Source organism: Streptopelia decaocto, assembly GCF_964273445.1.
Source record: "Streptopelia decaocto genome assembly, chromosome: 1".
Classification (NCBI taxonomy): Eukaryota; Metazoa; Chordata; class Aves; order Columbiformes; family Columbidae; genus Streptopelia; species Streptopelia decaocto.
This window is the reverse complement of record NC_138663.1, coordinates 208,148,700-208,166,434: the sequence shown is the minus strand read 5'-3', so window position 1 is coordinate 208,166,434 and position 17,735 is coordinate 208,148,700. Positions and strand designations below refer to the sequence as shown.

The following is a 17,735-nucleotide window of genomic DNA, read 5'->3' as shown; positions in this document are numbered from 1 at the left end:
ATTTAACATGATGTGAAAGCTCTTTTCCTCAGCTCTAAAAAGTGAATCAGGATTCGCCCCCACGTCAACACCTGAACATCGGACACCCAAGAGTGATTTAGTCAACCCGGGCTGTGTTTGCAGGCAACGGGCAGCAGCAGGTACCTTTGCAGGGTTAGGAATCATTTTAGGACAGAAGGGGGGACTCGCTGCTCAACGGGGACCGTTTCTCTGCTGCCTGCTGCGAGGTGGCCGGTTTAGACCAAAACACCCAGAGTCTGTCAAAAATGCAAGTGTAAAATTCCGGCGTTGCGTTTGGAGCAAGGGGATGGATTTTAGAGCAATTTCTCACCACTACATGAACACGCTTTTGACTATAAACACAGACACATTCAAAGAAAATAAAAGATTGACAGGTGTCAGGGATTCACACAGAAATTGCCCTTTTCTTCAGTTCACTTGTCTCCCCCTGATTTTTCCTGTTAAAGTCCAAAAGCATCATTGATGTCCATTGCCACAGACATGAGTCAGAACATATTCGCTGCTTCTCCTCAGGCCCCCATCTGGTGGTTTTTCAGCCTAAATAAATCAACCGAGCTCCTGTCTCATTACTATCACATAGAAAACAGCTGGAACAGCCTGTCCAGATACAGTGCTGGCTGCAAGTGTGACCCTCACAAACAAATCCTGGTAACAACCGGGCAGATTTTCCGCCTTGCTGTAAGAATTCACCACTAATTGAGCGATTATACAACTCCAACAGCAAGCGAAATGGATGTTGTAAGGTAAACACCGAACCCTGTTCCAGCTTCTGCTTTTTGTCAAGTGCAGCTGTTTCTTCAAAACACAGTCTACTTTGTACATCGAGTTATTTCAATGTTTTATTATGACAATTTACATGTCATATTTATATGAAAGAAATGACAGTAGATATTATAACAAAAAAAAAAAACATTATGAAAGAAAAGTTACACAATTGGGCCTCCAAGCTATAAAATGGCTTCAGGCCCAGCTTATACACAAAGAGTTCTGACCAGACTGTAGTGAGAGACAACGCTGAACAATTCATTAACAAAAATATTGGCACCAGCCTTGACATTTCTTTTTTTACTTCATTTACAAGGAATACAGTATTTAAACAGTTGTGTACTGCGAATCTAAAAACATCAGCTGTTAATAAACTGCAGTTAACCCTTTGAGCACTGAGGCCACCATGACTTCCATTTAAAAAGAAGTTGTAACGCATCGTGTTTTACATGCACGTGATATTAGTGGTGTGTGTGTGTGGGAGACGACAGTGGAAGCACCACCCGATTTATGTGCAACAAGAATTAACACTTCCAGTTTATTTCAACGTTATCTCCCTCCCCGCACACAGTGTGTGTCCTTTCAGTCCTTTGATACTGTAATAAGTCATGATTGAAGATTGAAAAGCCAAGGTTCAGGACTCCAGAAACGCAAGGGTTAAACTCTACATAAAGAGCTTCAGCTTGTGGAACTTCACTCTTTAGAGAAAGAAAGCAAAAGTGAGGCCAACTGTGAATGAGACCATTTTTTAAGGAACTCAAGGTTTCTTTGCAAACATAGAAACAGCAAACAGGAGTAAGAAAAAACTGTATTTTGTGTATCTTAAATTTTAATGGTCCTATCTGGCAGGTTGGATCTAATTCTCACAGAATATTGGAGGAGAACTGTTCCGCGAGTGAGTAACCTGGGACGCTGAGTATCCCCGGTGTTTGACGTACGGGCTCTGCGCCTACGTGGGAACCATCGCACACCGAGAACGGCGACGTTCTGCTTTGGCACCGGTCACACACCAACTGCCGTGGGACGGCTGTGACACAGGTAGGAACCGGCGACCGCCTTGGCATTAATGACAAATTGATTTAATTGCGTTAGAGGGAGGAGTACCGTTGTCGTGAATACAGGAATAAGATACCGTACAAGATTTTAGAGTCCATATAGCGAATATGAGATGGAAAACTAAACAAGACGCATAGCTTTATGATTCGGATTCCTTTTCTACCACTAACTCAAGTAGCAGATTAGTATCTATTAAAGACTTTTAACGCTCTAATTAACAAACGGTGCGCTGGTAACTAGGCCTATCATATGTTTTAGTAGGAGGACTTTATGTCCATCGAATCATTTAAGTCAAGTTTTGTCAGACTAATCTAAGTATCACTAATCAGTTGTGTGGGACATAGGAACAAACAACAAAGCAAACTGTGCGGACTCGGACCGATGTCCCCAAACGTTGTCCTAATGTTCTATGGACTGATCCTAATTTTCTCCATGTTGCACTGATGGAACGTGACCGACTCCCTCAAGGAAGGAGACCCGAGAGATGTTCCTGTTGCTCTGAAGGTCAAGATAAGACCTACATTGGAGGCCTTGCGTTGGAAATACAGTCTGTAAAGGGCGTTTAAAGTAGCTTTAAGGCCTGTCCAAGCCCCGTCTTGTGAATGGTTTGCACACACATTTTTCCATTCCGCTTCCCTCCATCTATTCCCCATCTCCTGCTGGTAGCGGAACGAGCGTTCCAACCGCAGGAGGACGCGACCGTCTGCACCTGGGGAACCAGTGAGACCGACTATACACAAAGTGCTGCAAAGTGCACAAAGTAAACCAGCCGAGCGGCCAGAGCCGCTCTACCCTTCAGCTCTCCTTAGAAACCTTTGGGGTTCTACGTAGCAATAGGTTTTGTGAACACGTGTGCCTTCGTGAAGCACCGTGTCCCCTCTAACTGCTCTATTGTCCCCTCTCCTGCTCCTCAGCTCAGGTGTGGGGTGCCAGCATTTACGAAATGATAGTCAAAAACCCAAGCTGTAGGATTTCCTTTTAATTGCAGTTAAATCTGGAGCCTTTATACCACATATTCAATTATAAAATCATCTCTACTTTAGAGTGTTTTATCCTTTCCCCCAGAAGCTGTACACATTTTTAAGTGTCATACTAAGCAATATACATCTTTTGCAATATACAAAATAAGTTAAATTACTCTGAAGCATTGGGACAATCAGTTCCCAAGCACATGTTTTTGCTGTTTGAAACTATCTCAGTTACACCTAATCTAAAATAAGAGCTTGGTAAGTGATGCATGTTTTCAGAAGTAACTATTATAATCTTTGATACCCCAAATGCTGGGTGTCCAGCTTCAGAAATCATTTTCAGTTGATAAATATTGCTGAAGCGAGACCTCTCCGCTAGGTCTCAGATTTGGGTACCCAATGCTAAAGCACCGAAAATTAGTCATATAGAATCATACACCAGTTCATACTGGTCAAAAATAAGGATCATTTCTGTTGGATTTTTTATTTCCTGCCTTCCAATGTTTCAGTGAGATATAATCCCTACCCCAACTGGTAAGGAAGGGGAAGAAAGGAAAGTAAGACGACCAGGAAATGTGGGCTTGATCCTGCAAATCCTTATTTCAGCCAATATCCTACATGCTTCTGCATTAGTTTTAACCATGTAAGGAACTGCAGAATTGTGCTTTTTCACATGAATTGCTGCGGCTTCCCCCACCATATTCAACACGTGTTTCTTCAGAAAGTTATTGTTTTTGTTTGAAGATATTTGATCTTTCATATATATTTATACATGTAAGGCTTTTACATACCCAGTGAATCGGAAGCATACGACAAATGTAAATAAATATCGAGGGTGCGCGCTGTACATTATATCCGTATTACAAGCCTGTGAATAGTAGTCACTGCACATGTGCCAAAACCAATTTTCGAGGCCTATATATTGCCATTTTGAACTAGACGATACAAATCTCTTCATCAGACCAGTTCTGGGATCTAGCATTACTGCCACGATTTATTTCCATTACTGTGTACAAAGTGAGTTAAAAAAGCAAATGCTCATTTACTTCTCATAAAAGAAGCTGGTGAAAATACGGAATTTGAAACGATTATTTGAATGTTTAGACTGGGTCTTCCTATTGAAGAACGTTGGAAACCAAGTTATAAGCGCCTGAAAACAGAGATATAAAACGGACACCATGACAACGCACTATTAAAATTCTAAACCAGTTGGAGCATCTGGATACCAATGCACTTCAATGATAGATACGAAGACAGGACAAGTGTACCACTACCATACAATTTTTCTCTTGTCAACTTCTTTTTTTCCCCTTGATGTTCTATCAATAAGGTCTCTCACCAAGAATTTGGACGCAGCAATTAAAAAACAGAAGTGAACAGAAAACAGGTCCAACTAAGTCATTAGCTCCTGCAATATGAAGAATAACTAACACACTTCAATCCAAAGAAATCTTGATGGTAACGTATTTCATAAATGAGCAATTTAGGAAATAAAAGCATCTCTGTTTCTCTTGAGTGCTGGTAGGACAGAGCAATCCTGATGCAGTAATTTTGCAATGAAATTCAAGATGTATGAAGTCAAACTGTCAAAGAGCTGATTGTTCAGCGCTGATTTTCCTACAAGATTTCAACACCAAGGTGTTTTTTTTTCAGTAGTTGCGTGATGTCGTTTTCCAGTTTAAAATCAAGAATATGCTCAGGTTTAGCCGACTCTACAACTAGAGGACAGCACCTGCGCTGAAACTTTTGATTTCTTAATTCTACCACCCTTCTGGCTAATTAACACACCAAATTCATTAATTACAGAGCAACCCACTGTGCACTTTGTCGCTGATAGTCACACGAGCTGCACGCAAGAACACAAACGGACATTGTTTATTCGGTGACAGAAACCAGGTCCATTCCTCCCCTCAATCTATACGTTCATCCCCTCACCAAAGCTACTTAAAGCACACACAGAAATCAATTCACTTTCTTCCCAGTTACACTCTTTAAGTTTGCAGATAAAAAAGACAAAGCCTTTTAGTGACAACCTGTGTGGAATAAATTTGTTCAATAAATGTTGAGCCAACAGCTGCTTGATCTTTTACTCTTAAATCCATTATATTAAAAAATAATCCACGGCAAGCTTTCTTTCACTGTTTCTCATCCAGTTTGTTAGCCCCAAATCACACCTGGAGATCAGTACTCAAAGATATTTAATTGTTGATCTCAGAAGGAGTAAAAAAGGGCACAGGACTAAGTACCTGGAGGACATTTCCAGTCTGGAGATATTTTCCACCAAGCAGGAAGCTTTAGAAATGAGAGAAATAAAGAGTTTTAAAATGTTCGACTTTCTCGGATGCTTTTTGGCAGTTTTTACTCGTGCAACATTCCCACAGGTCTAAGGGGAAACTCTGGATCCCGGGGGATGAAACTGTCTCAGGTACCAGAGGCGACTTCTTAGAAGAGAGAAAAGTTGGTTTTGCAAAGTGACCTATAGAAAGTAAAAACTTGGTAACAACTTGTAAGGACTTGACGTTCCAATTCTGCTTCCTGGCCTTTCCTGCTTTTATATCGCTCCCTAACTCAGTTCTCAAGTTTTCCCTGGTTGGTATATTCACTATTGTAACTCCTTTCCTACATTCACAATTACTTGTCTGTGAAGTATTTAATATTTGGGGATGACTCTACAAGCAAGAATGTTTACTACAGACACTAAAATGCTCCATCAGGCAGCAAAACAGAAGATGGCACTGCCAAAACGAATGAGAAACCATCGGTTGCAAAGCGTTGCTGCATGTGAATCAGTTTGCACTGCAAATATTAAAAATGCCCAGCAATTATTAACATTGGAAAGTAGAAGCCGTATGTTCTTGCTTGTTTTAAAACACAAGTAGATTAGAAGTGTAGAAGCACAATGTTGATGCCCCTCCCAGGCAAAGAAAAACACGATGGTAGTGTAAAATGCTACATCTGCTTTTTAAGAACTCATTCTAAGCTTCTGCGGCTTTTCACTACCCTGTTTTAATACCTGCTCATGAAAACAATAGTTAACATCGATATGGTGGAAAAAATATGCAATCTTTAATGGAATTAAACTCTCATTTAGAAACTGAGCGATTTCTCATTGTTTTCAGTCACAAGCTTGCTTAGCGCAGCAGATAACGAAGGAGTTCCAGCTATTTGCGGCTCTGACAATTTTAATTGTGTAGCGGGATACGTGCACTGCTACAACCCAAATGAGCGAGAGTCATGGAGTGGTTCTGATAAAACTCACAGAGAAGGAGGTGGGGAAACAAAACCAAGACTTTTAAGGCCAGAAGACAAGTAATTTTTAGACCTAGGTTTTCTAGAGAGGTATTTAGTAAAGGCCTAATGCCAGTTTTATTACAAGAAAACAGAAGTGCTTAATGACCGACTAGTAAATACAATATAATGGAAGGGGATGGGGTGGGAAAGGACAACTCACTCCTTGGTGGCAGCAGCAGTTTCGGTGCATCCATTGCCGGCAATGGACATAAACACCAGTCAAAAATCCAAATCTCAGAGCAAAAGGATTAATAACTGTGACCTTTTTGGATTTCAGCGCTTGGCAGATCTGTTTGAGCCGTGTGTGTGCTCCGACACGTCCAAATGCTACAGCCTGCATCTTCAATCAGAGTAAAGAGAAAACTGAATGCTACCCAAAACAAATTTCAGCTTTGCTCTTCCTTATGTGCCTCATATTGTTTGTTTTCTTTTGTCATCTTTATTTTCTTGAATAAAAGCACATATCACTTCACTGGATGAGATGTCTTGGAGCCAAGCGTTTTCTCTCAGCAATGCTGCCTTCTTGAAATCAGTTGGTCACGTGGCAATTATTAAAATGTATATTAAGAAAATTCTAATGGCCAAAGGCCAACACTACATTCAAAACCTGCTAATAGATCCAGGCAGATAAGTAAAATCAAAACAAAAAACACACACACACACACACAAACCCCAAAGAGAAAACCTCCAAAAGGAAAACTGTTCCATTTGTTTACTTCAATTTGAAGTAGATATTAAGAACATGAATGGACCAGTCACGGTTTATTTGAAAACAAAAATATCCCTCAATCCTCTGACGTGCTGTCGTTCTGTGGTCAACGCCGTTGGGACAAACGCATTTCACTCCGAAAACTCCAACGGATGGTGAAAAACCTCGGGTGGCCGGGCAGCTCTTTTTGTCTGGCAAAAGTTTGCAGCACGTCAAGACGCCGTCCGACTTACAGACTGACTTCCCAGCGACACGTCCTCCCGCCGGGCGCCGTGCGGAGAGCGGCGGATGAACTACGCGCAGGATCGCTTTACAAACTCGTGTTTCGACTGTCAAAAACGTCATTACAGTACACTTTACTGTACAAACACTTTAAAGGATGTTTATTAGGAAAGTCTGCAAGTCATAATGGATAGTAGAGTTCTTGTTTATGGTACCTTCTTGGCCTCTAATAATTCTGTTTGCCTCCTGTATTAAAATCAAACTGCTTTTCCATGAAGGTGATTACTAAAATGAGCTATGGTATGTTAACCTACAACTCACAAAATGAGACAGTACAGACATTAATTTGTTTTTTAACTGTCTGTTAAGTTGTAATCTAAGTTGTGAACATTTAAATATAATATATATCTCATATGAAAAAGCTAAAGCACAAGTGCTTCTGCATCCCCTCCCACCCCCCACCTTGAGCCAAACCCACCCCAGTTCCGGTTTGGGCCCTGACCGATTTGGAATGCTTTCTTAGGCCACCCATTTCCACAAATTTGTACGCACTCAGGAAATATAAAGTCAAAAATATACAAATCTCTTGTTGTTATAAGGTTTTTGTGAGTGAAATTACCCAGGACCATGGACTTGGAAGGAGAAAAGGTGGGGGGAGGGTTAAGAGAGGGAATTTACAGCAATCATCTTCAAAGTTCAAAACTGGTCACTTCACAGAAAGACTGCAGGACTGGTGAAATTCTTGCTTCTAAAAAGTGATACTGTAGTGGAGAATTTTCTAGGAAAAATAAAACAGCTTTTAATAACTGGCCCGCTGGTATGAGCTACCGTGGAATAAATTAGCACAAAAATGGAAGTCTTATAACTGTTCACTGTTACAGACGTAATCAACAAGGTCAGTCACTCTCAAAAGTTCGTCTTCATCTTCCTCCGGCCCTACCACCTCCTGCCCGCTCCCCGTGCCGTTGGGCGCCAGGCTGGCGCTGGCCGTGCTGTCCTTGGGCGCCTGGGTCTTCTCGCCGGGTTTGCCAATCAAGTTCTCAATGGTTTTCCCTGGGCTCTGTCCGTTGGTGGAAGGCAAGTCCACCAGGCTGTAGTCCAAAGGGCTCTCTACTTTCCCTACGTTATCAAAGTCATCTTCGTCGTCGCTTTCTATCCGGTAGCAGTGCTTCTTGGCGTTGTCTTGAGGAGCTTGCGGCGCTGGCAGCTTATTCGCAGGAGCGGGGTTTTCCGCGTCGTCGTTGGCGTTTTCGCAGTTGTCTTCGTCGTCCGTTTCGATTCGGTTCAGCCGTTTGCGGACAGGCCTCCCTTCATCTTCCTCGTCCTCTCCTTCCTCCTCAGAGTAGTCGTCTGCACTTCGCCGGCGTTTTCGAACTAATCGCTTCGACCCCTTTGTGGATTCGTCATCCTCGGAGTTCTTAGATGCGTAGCTCTCTGGAATAAGCAGCAGACTTAAAGCCGTTAGCAAATCTGAGCACAACCAAAACAATTACACTTTATTTTTCACCTTTCACACTCATTAAAAAGCCATTTCTCTCTCTCACCACACACCTTTCCATCTCCTTCCTCAGTTTTCCCAAGCATGTCAAAATACTTGCATTATTACTACTTTTAAAATCAATTGGTCAAGAAGCAAAGACTTAACAATTTGTTGATATTCTGGTTTCCCATATGAGGAACACCAGAGGCTTTGGAGGCTGATGTGTTCACCCCCCAAAACAATAACTGCATTCCAGGAATAACGCAGAACCTTATCCCTCATTTCACAGCACCCACTTTATACCCTTCCAAGAACTAAGATCCCAAACAACAGCTGCACTATCATAAAAAGATATAGATCTATATCTATACATATATACACAAGTATTCCCCTGCCACTCCCAAATTATATACAACTTCTTCCAAAGCACATGAACGCTGCCTAAATGACACGTGAAGCTTGTTGCCCTTTAACAGAAGCCTATTGGTTTTTTTGGCGAACTGGAATATCACCTACACGCTGCCAACCTTCCTGCTGACCCTTCATGGCTTCAGTGAGAAAAGATAGAGGCTGAAAATTTAAACGGCAAACACCACTTGATGTCTCCATTAGAAATGCATGTGAATTGTTATTCTAAAAGGGTATTATTTAATGCAGGTTTAAGTTGCGTGAGAATCAGAGTTGCTGTATTTTCAACAGAATTACACTTCAGTAACACTTATGTTTTATAGCACATCATGGGAGCTGTGGGAGAGTACTGCAATGGCACCCAGTGGTGCTAATTTTAATATGCAAAAAATCAGTACCAAAACCACCTGAGGAAACGGGATTTCATGGAGAAAATACATTGTTAGTCAGGTAGCGAAAAACTCTCTGCAGTTCTCAGAGAGCGTATAGATCCTCTTCCAAGAACAGAATATATTGAAGTGTATGATCAAATTTGAGATATTATATGGTTATATTACATACTTGTTTCCCTTCATCTAAAAGGATCCGCTAACACTCTAAATTCAGGCCAGCACTTCCAAAACTTACCTACAAATCAGAGGTGCTCGGCATTTTCTGAGGAAGCCGAGCACCCATTGCAGCCCTAACGCTCAGCAGCTCTGAACGCTGGACCTGAGGTCTCGTAAGCTCACCCACAATGCGAAGCATCCAAAAGTTGCTTTTGTAAAAGTTAATTTTACATCTGAACGCACACCAGTCGCTCACGGTGTGACTGATGTTACGAGAGCAGGTTTCCTCTGTGCTTATCATGGGAGATTGAATGAATCTTAACCACCAGCACAAATATAATCAGGGCACCAAAAAGAATACTTTTTAAAAGAAGAGAATCTTTAAAGACTCATAAGATGAAGCTTTGTGGGCTCTTAACAGAAAAGCGGCCAAACGGTTACATGAATGCCAGTTTTGGGATCCCAGCACAGTAAATTTGGACCTGGATGTCAGGATTAGGGACGATGATGACTTTAAGAAGTGATCGTAATGGTGCACCGTGAAGTACCAGTGGCCTGGTTCAGAAAGAAACAGTTTCTGAGAAACACCACAGAATTCTAGAAAGAAGGTTCTCCAAAAATCTCTGAATTATATACGGTCTTCATGCTAATGCTGACATATATTAGCTCCTTAGCTGTTTATTTTACCTTCACTATCTGAAGTGGAGAGCCTGCGTTTATGAACTCTTCTTAACTCCTTTCCGTATCGGACACTTTTCTGGGAGCCATCACTTTCTGAATCTTCCTTATAATTAACTTGTCTCTTCTGATTCCGTCTTGATCTTCTCCTCCTGGTTTCCAGATAATCGTCGTCACTGTAATCTGTGTACTCACCGCTCTCTGTAAAGAAGAAAACAGTGATGCGAGTTACTTCATTACGGCAAAACTGCATTAATTTCGATAATAAAATCATGTACTCTTCCGGCACTGGAGCATCCCAACCATCAGGGCTCATTACCCTGACCCATTCCAGGCTCATGGTATCAGTTCCAACCATTCATCACCAGCGTAGAATTGCCCGGTTTTAAAATCTTCTCACAAACCTTTTTCCACATCTCCCTCAAACTCCTCCAGAACAGGTTTCCTTCCAGTGTTTTTCTTCCCTCAGCTCTACTGGTGCCAAAGATGCCACCTCTACAATTCCTGACAGCTGAAACAACCGTACTGAATCAGAGTTGATGATGCACGTTACTGCTGACACTGGAAAGGCCTTTCTGTTTTTAAAGTTAATTGTATTCTACTCAAACATCTTTAAGAATAGGTAGATGAAAAACCACTGACAAGATGAAACTCCAGGTAAGACCTGAGTTATAGAATTTAAGTCTCACTTGATCGTGAGTTTGCTTAAAACAGAAACTGTACAGAAGAAACTTACCATCATTCACAGTTCCTCCTGCACCCATCTACTGCAGCTCGTGTCTTTAAGAATTAAAGTTATTTGCATCACTTTAAATAGCCTTGAATCAACTTCAGCTGCTTTTTCACCAAGCTGTGCCAAAACAATGATCCCAAGATACATTTCTATACGTGTCACATACTGTTCCTAAGTTATTGATTGACATGACCACAGCTCAAAGCGACATCCTTTTTCCTTCCTAAAATGCTGAAGAAAGAATCAGAGCAGCTCAACAACCACCACCACCATCTTCTGAGAGAAACTCCATCTCTGGAGACCGAACACAAAGCCATTCACAGCGCACCTTATGTCTTTAGCTCAAAATAGGGTTAAGGCAGGAACTTGAGGGACAACTACAGGGTAAAAGACCAAAATATCAGGACTATACTCTTAGATATGTAAGGAATCAGTTATTTTATCATGGTCGTGTGTCCACCAGGACACAAATAGTTGCTCCTGGGCATTAGAGAATAAATGAACAACCTCTTTTGATTCTCCAGCTCAATGGTTTCAATCCTCTAGCTCCATCGTTAAGAGTTTACAATGGGTACAGTGACGCATTCCAGTTAGGGAGAAACAACTATTGTCAGTGCATAAAACTATCGTCATCTATCCATGTGTGAACCCTCCTGCTGGAAATCAGCACTTCAAAGCAACTCACGCCAACACGATCATCTACATTCTAGATACACATAAAACACCGGAAAGGTAACACACACTGCAAAAAGTTGAAGCTCCAGTGAACTTTGTACCCTAAATTCATTATAAAAATATGTAAAAATATCTGGGGCTTTCTAGGATTGAGTCTCCAGTGAAGCAGAAACGCGGAGGACAATCTTCAGATGTTTATCTTGGAAAGATAGAAGTATTGCATAGGGATTACACTCAAACTTCAAATTGGGCAAACAGCAAACGAACTGGTTGAAGGACAAGTAGAACAAAGTGAATTATTCACTTCTCCTGTGATGCAAGGGTTTTTAGTTAAAAAAAGATCAAAAAAGGATAATCATAGAAGAAACAGATTCAAGGTGTTATTACTTGCTTTCAAGCCTACCAGAGAACACAGAGTGCCAGAAAACTGAAGGAATTATTCTTCCATACAAAATGAGGGAAAATGTTTCTTTCAGAAGTTTTTTCAAAGGTATTTGGAAGGTCTTCAAGTAGCTAAAAAGTGCATTTTTGGCTCCATCCTTTCTCTTCCCTACAATCATGTTCCAAACAGGAAGGTACAGGGTAGATGAAACCATCCACAAAGGCATTTTGAATCATAACACAAGCATTCATTTAAATATATAATTACTTAAAATGCTGAGAACCTCATACTCAATAGTAGTTTCCTGCACAACATTCGCAGCAGAATGAGCAGCAAAGTGCTTTAAAGCAAAGGTGACACCTTAGTTAGCGTCCGTCATTACAGGAAATCGAGACTTCCACTCTTCCTCTCCACAGAGTATTTAATATATTTAAAGACTTCTTATGCTCACCAGATTCTCTGCTTGAATTCTCCTCAGAATCTTCATCTTCGTCATCCTCAGAATATCTTTTCTTGACTGTTTTCCTTCGTAACCGCCTGCTTTGCCTCATGGGCCTGGAGACGTGTCGCCTGGAAATGCGGGCACAGAACTCCGAATCACTGTCTTCGTTGGATGGAGGGTCATCTTCACTTTCATCCAGATTCTCCTCCGATATAACAAACTCATCCTGAGATCTGTTCAAAGAGACACCACAGACAACAGAGACAGGTATCAGAAATAAGAGATTGAATCGGTATTTCTATTTTACAAGTAATGCATGAGCGCACTTGAATGGATCAATGCGCTATTAATTCTGTGAGATTTCCGCAAGCTACACTCATTGATCGGAAATATCCAGCGTATTTAACTCAGGGTGCCACTGAAATGCCCTCAGCACGGTCACAAGTGAAAAACAAAGCTCAAAATTTACATCTTTGTTGTATAGATTATCCATACACTTGGGAAATTGACTCAGTGACTGGTAAAGCTTTAAGTGTTGATCGTAAAGAGCCTAGAGCTCTTCACTGAGGCATAAAGGCTGTATAAAATTATTATTAAATTTATTCATGTTGGGAGTTCCCCAGACTGAACAATAAGAAATCCCACCGAGAGTTTCAGTTAACCAGAGCAATGCTCATTTAGCATTTAAAGCTTCACATGACACATTGTTTTCTACAGTATAAACCACTTCTTTAGCTGTTTTCGAACTCTGTCTCCTAGAGAGCAGAAATCAAGAGCTGTTTTCAGAACCTGCATGTCAAGTTTTGTGTGCTGCAAATGGGGAAATTTTACACTTCCAATTCTGAAATGCCAATCAGGGCCAATAAAAATCCCACAAAATAGGACGTATTTTTCAAAAGGAAACAAGCAGCCTCATTGTAGCTGCATCTTTGTTATGGATTTCTGGTAGACAGGCACATCGGGAGGTTGTAGCATGAAGGGTGTTCATCTCTTTGCCCACATAACAAGTTATAGGATGAGAGGAAACGGCCTCAAATTGTGTCAGGGGAGGCTTAGATTGGATATTGGGAAAAAATTCTTCCTGGAATGGGTTGTTGGGCACTGGAACAGGCTGCCCAGGGCAGTGGTGGAGTCACCATCCTGGAGGGGTTTAAAAGACGTGGAGATGAGGTTCTCAGGGACATGGGGTAGTGCCAGGGCTGGGTTAATGGTTGGACTCAACAACATTGAGGGTCTTTGCCAACCCAAATGATTCTACGATTCTATCATCAGTCAGAGGACTCAGCTGCTTCACTAACATAACCATGTACAGAACCCCCCAGTGCAGCCTCATACCAGTAACATTCCCAGAACACCTTTTACTTAAAATACAGATTGGATTATTTCAGCACGTGTATCCAGAGTGCGGTTTTTCCAGTACAATGATGTTCCTCTAAGCCAGGAGGACTTTTGCTGACACCGTGCAGAGCTGTTCCAGCACTGGGCACATGCTCCAAATGATCATTTCAGAGTCACAGAAGCCTGTAGTGGTCTGTGACTTGTGGTGGAAGTTAAACTGCAACCTTACCCATCGCTGATCTTGAATTCATCCTCACTCTCTTCTTCATCCAGATTACTGTCACTATCCAGGTCATTTAGTCGCCGTCGTTTCTTGCGCCGTGCTGCAGCAGCTCTTTGCGGTCGCTTGTTTTCTTTCCTTTCTTCCTCCAGGATTGTGGAAATGTCTTTTCCACGGTGACCTGTGATATTAGACATGTCTTTGCCTCTGCCAATGCCTGAATTCAGTGATAGAAAAAGGGGGGGGAAAAAGAGCAAGTTGATTTTTTGTTTATACTTTTCTTCCATGCCTATAGCTTCAGGTTATTCTCTGTAAAGCAGCATATTTTGTCTTGCAAGACTGTTTCTGGAGTCTTGTTCCTGCCACACACAGCCCCAGCTGTGGTCACCTGGAAATACTGAGGTCCATGTGGAACAAGGTCCACGTCCATTCTTATACTCAACCCCACCCCACATTATTGCCTAATGCTTTGTGAATGGACAGTTATCAGAAAATACATCATCTTCATAATGATTAAAACAATTCTTGGGAGATGAAGTGTTGCAGTTGCTGTTTGGCCAGGGAGTGGAGTTCCTGAAAAGCTGGTTTTACTGTTGAGACTTCATTGGGTTTATTATTTTAGTATCTTTCTGCTGAGGAAAGGCTGAGAGAGCTGGGGCTGTTCAGCCTGGAGAAGAGAAGCTGAGAAGGGACCTGATCAATGCTGATCAATATCTCCAGGGTGGGTGTCAAGAGGATGGACCAGACTCTGTTCAGTGCTGCCCAACAACAGGATGAGGGGCAACGGGCACAGACTGAAACACAGGAGGTTCCATCTGAACACAAGGAGAAACTTCTTTCCTATGAGGTACCAGAGCCTGGAACAGGCTGCCCAGAGAGGTTGTGGAGTCTCCTTCTCTGGAGACATTCAAACCCACCTGGACACATTCCTGTGTGATCTGCTCTGGTGACCCTGCGTTAGCAGGTGGGTTGGACTGGATGATCTCCAGAGGTCCCTTCAACCCCAACCATTCTGTGATTATACAGGTGTGTTACAGACACGCAATGTTCAGATTGTCTGTGTACATCCACCGAGCTCCTCAAAACTGGTGTCTTTGTGGAGATGCCACAAGTCAAACAGCTGAGGGATGATGGTTCATGGCAGTCTTCTCCACACAGAAGCACAAATCCATCTACACCTCTCAGATACCGTTCAAGATCTCCCTTTTGGATCCCCTATGTTGCCTTAATAGGCAACAAAGTACGTGAATAAAGTGAAATTATGTTCAACTGAGAAGTGCTTATAGATCTGAGTTAATATTTTTCAAACCACTTTGTAGACCCCAGCTTTAAAGCAGACCAGTTCGTGAACCCAGTTTTTATAGGTGACAGATGTCAATAGCACCAGCTGCCATTCTAACCTCAAATCCAAAACTTTGCAAATTAATTGTAAGAGTGTTCTTGTCATGCTTAGCCATTGCATTCATATATCAAAACATTTACAAGCTGAATTTAACTATCAAGACCAAATCAATTTTGGTGTCTTTTGGCAGCCTGACATGGCCATTTCCAGGAGAAATTATTGAGTTTGATTCCAAAAACACAGCAGTAAAAACTGTAAACTACAAAGTGTAAGGGGGAGGACTATATTTGTTGCTTCTGGTATCAAAATACATTTGGTCTTAATCTTCTTATCACCACTGCAATGAAAATAAATATCAGAAACATACCTCCTCCATCAGCCTCCTTGATATCATCTTCAATTGCCTCATCAATTGCCTCATCAAATTCATCAAACCTAAAAGTAACAGCTTTCATTTACCACTTGGAAGCACACCCTAATTAAATTATCTTACGAAAACATACCTCAAAAACTAGAACTGTTTTAAAGAAATCACACTGCACAGACAACGGGCTGGATAGATAATAAAATTACAGAAATAATGGGCTGGATTGATGATAAAATAGCAATTTTTATTTAAGGTGTGTTTATTTCTACTTGCTAGCATATTATTCACCATTGCCTTCCTGTCTTCTTATTGATCTATGTGAACAGAAAACCACTTTCATTTTACATAACACGCCACTGAATTTAACAATATATAATTGCTGAAAAGCACCTAAAGTAAAATTATTCATCCTCGATGTTCCTTGAAAACTTATTTTGGATCACTTCTTTCTCCTCTTAAAGCTCGCGGTAATTATACTTTAGGGATCTGCAGCGTGCTAAACTGAACAGATAAAATATACTGTACACAGTAGAGACAAATATACATACATACAAGTAAGTTAAAATGTCATGTTGCATAAGGTCCTGGTTTTGTTAAAAAACAAGTTTCTCTTTTAGTTAATTTGCCTGTCAGCTAAAGCTTCATAGTAGCTGCATTTTCCTGGAGAACCAGATACATGTTGTGGGAAACATAGCAATGGAATGTGAAGTTATTGATAAGCACAGATTCACATCTCATGAGAGGGGCAACGAGAAACAGGTGACCAAGAAACTGACCAACTGTCTATAACATCCCATTCATGTGAATACTTCATAAAAAAGTGGGAGATCACGAGGATCTCGTCCCCTTTTCCCTTTTGCTTATGGCCAACATTAGGAGAGGACCTTGCTAGTCGTCCCTGTGAACTGAGGCCTAGTGACAGACTGAATCCAGCTCCGGTTGGCTGCAGAGTCCAGTCCAGGACTGCGGGTGCTGGTTCTGCAGTTGCTGGGACTTTCAAGATTGGTTTTGTATATTTTGTATTTTCTCTATTCTTATTAGTAGCATTGGTAAAATGCTACTAAGAAGGAGGGGAAAAAGGGGGAAGGGAGGGAAGAGAGGATGTTAACAATATATATGCCAGGGTTTTATTGTCACCCTGCAATCAAAACCTCAACACATAACTAAACAGGACAAACAAAAGCAAAATATTTGAGTACATTTGTCCTGCAGCAGCTTTTATAAGAGTGCTTAAATCTCTGCATGCCGAGTAATTCATTTAAAAGGAACAGCAAAGGGAGGAAAAAGGATCCCGTCCTTTTACACAGATGACTTCAGTTTGTTTCTTCAGTTATGAATTTACATCCCATAAAAAAGGATTGTTACCTGTATCACGCCTTGAGATACAACATGCTAAAGTCTGAATTTCATTAACAATGTAGGAAAGACATTTTATTTAGATGTAAGTTTTTCTTTTCATTTTTAAAAAATTATTAAATTATTAATTTTATTAAACTATTATTTTTTAGATTATTAGATTTTTTACAATACGAACAACTAATAATTGGACAATACTTTGATTAAAGATTCAGTTTCTCGGTCACGAAAGAAACATAAATATAATTATCTTGCTCTTCCATAGTTATCTCCAGCAGAACAAGAAAATAATAGATCTAATATTACTCCGTATTTCAACAGTAAGCAAAAACACTTTTTCCCTTAAAAACCAGATGATGGATTTGGAGTCTCTCTATATTCCCTAAGAACAACCGCATGGTATGTTAAAGGCAGCTTTACTCAGCAAGGAAGTAACTCTGCAATTATTCCATCAATAAGATTAGTTCCACACGACCCAAATGTTATTTTCCATCTATACCACTAAAAAAAAACAACCAACCCTCTCTTTAAAATGTGAGAAATCACTTAACACTTCCAAATCACCCCTAACAACCTGAGCTCCAACATGAGCAGCCAGCTCCTTGTCCATTAATAGGACATAATTGCTGCTGCTTTATTCCCAATGCAGATTTCTGACAGATGACTCAGGTGACAAAGGGTTTGCATCTCTTTAGAGAACCAGATTTGGCTGTCAGCGGAATAAGATGTTCAGC

At 41.0% G+C, this 17,735-nt stretch overlaps 2 protein-coding genes across 3 annotated transcripts in view; one reads left to right on the top strand and one right to left on the bottom strand.

Annotated features, from left to right (window-relative positions):
• AQP11 (aquaporin 11) overlaps positions 1 to 17,735 on the top strand; it is a 73,466-nt gene that overhangs the window by 31,457 nt on the left and 24,274 nt on the right. The gene's annotated exons all lie outside the window — the stretch shown is intronic.
• Positions 845 to 17,735, bottom strand: part of RSF1 (remodeling and spacing factor 1) — a 66,332-nt gene continuing 49,441 nt past the window's right edge. For both annotated transcript variants that reach the window (XM_082067931.1, XM_082067932.1), the window contains 5 exons: positions 15,646 to 15,713; positions 13,946 to 14,153; positions 12,388 to 12,611; positions 10,156 to 10,347; positions 845 to 8,466 (listed from right to left, as the gene is read on the bottom strand). In XM_082067931.1, the coding sequence (XP_081924057.1) occupies positions 7,892 to 8,466; positions 10,156 to 10,347; positions 12,388 to 12,611; positions 13,946 to 14,153; positions 15,646 to 15,713 (1,267 nt within the window). In that variant the 3' untranslated portion in view covers positions 845 to 7,891. The remainder of the gene's footprint in view (positions 8,467 to 10,155; positions 10,348 to 12,387; positions 12,612 to 13,945; positions 14,154 to 15,645; positions 15,714 to 17,735) is intronic.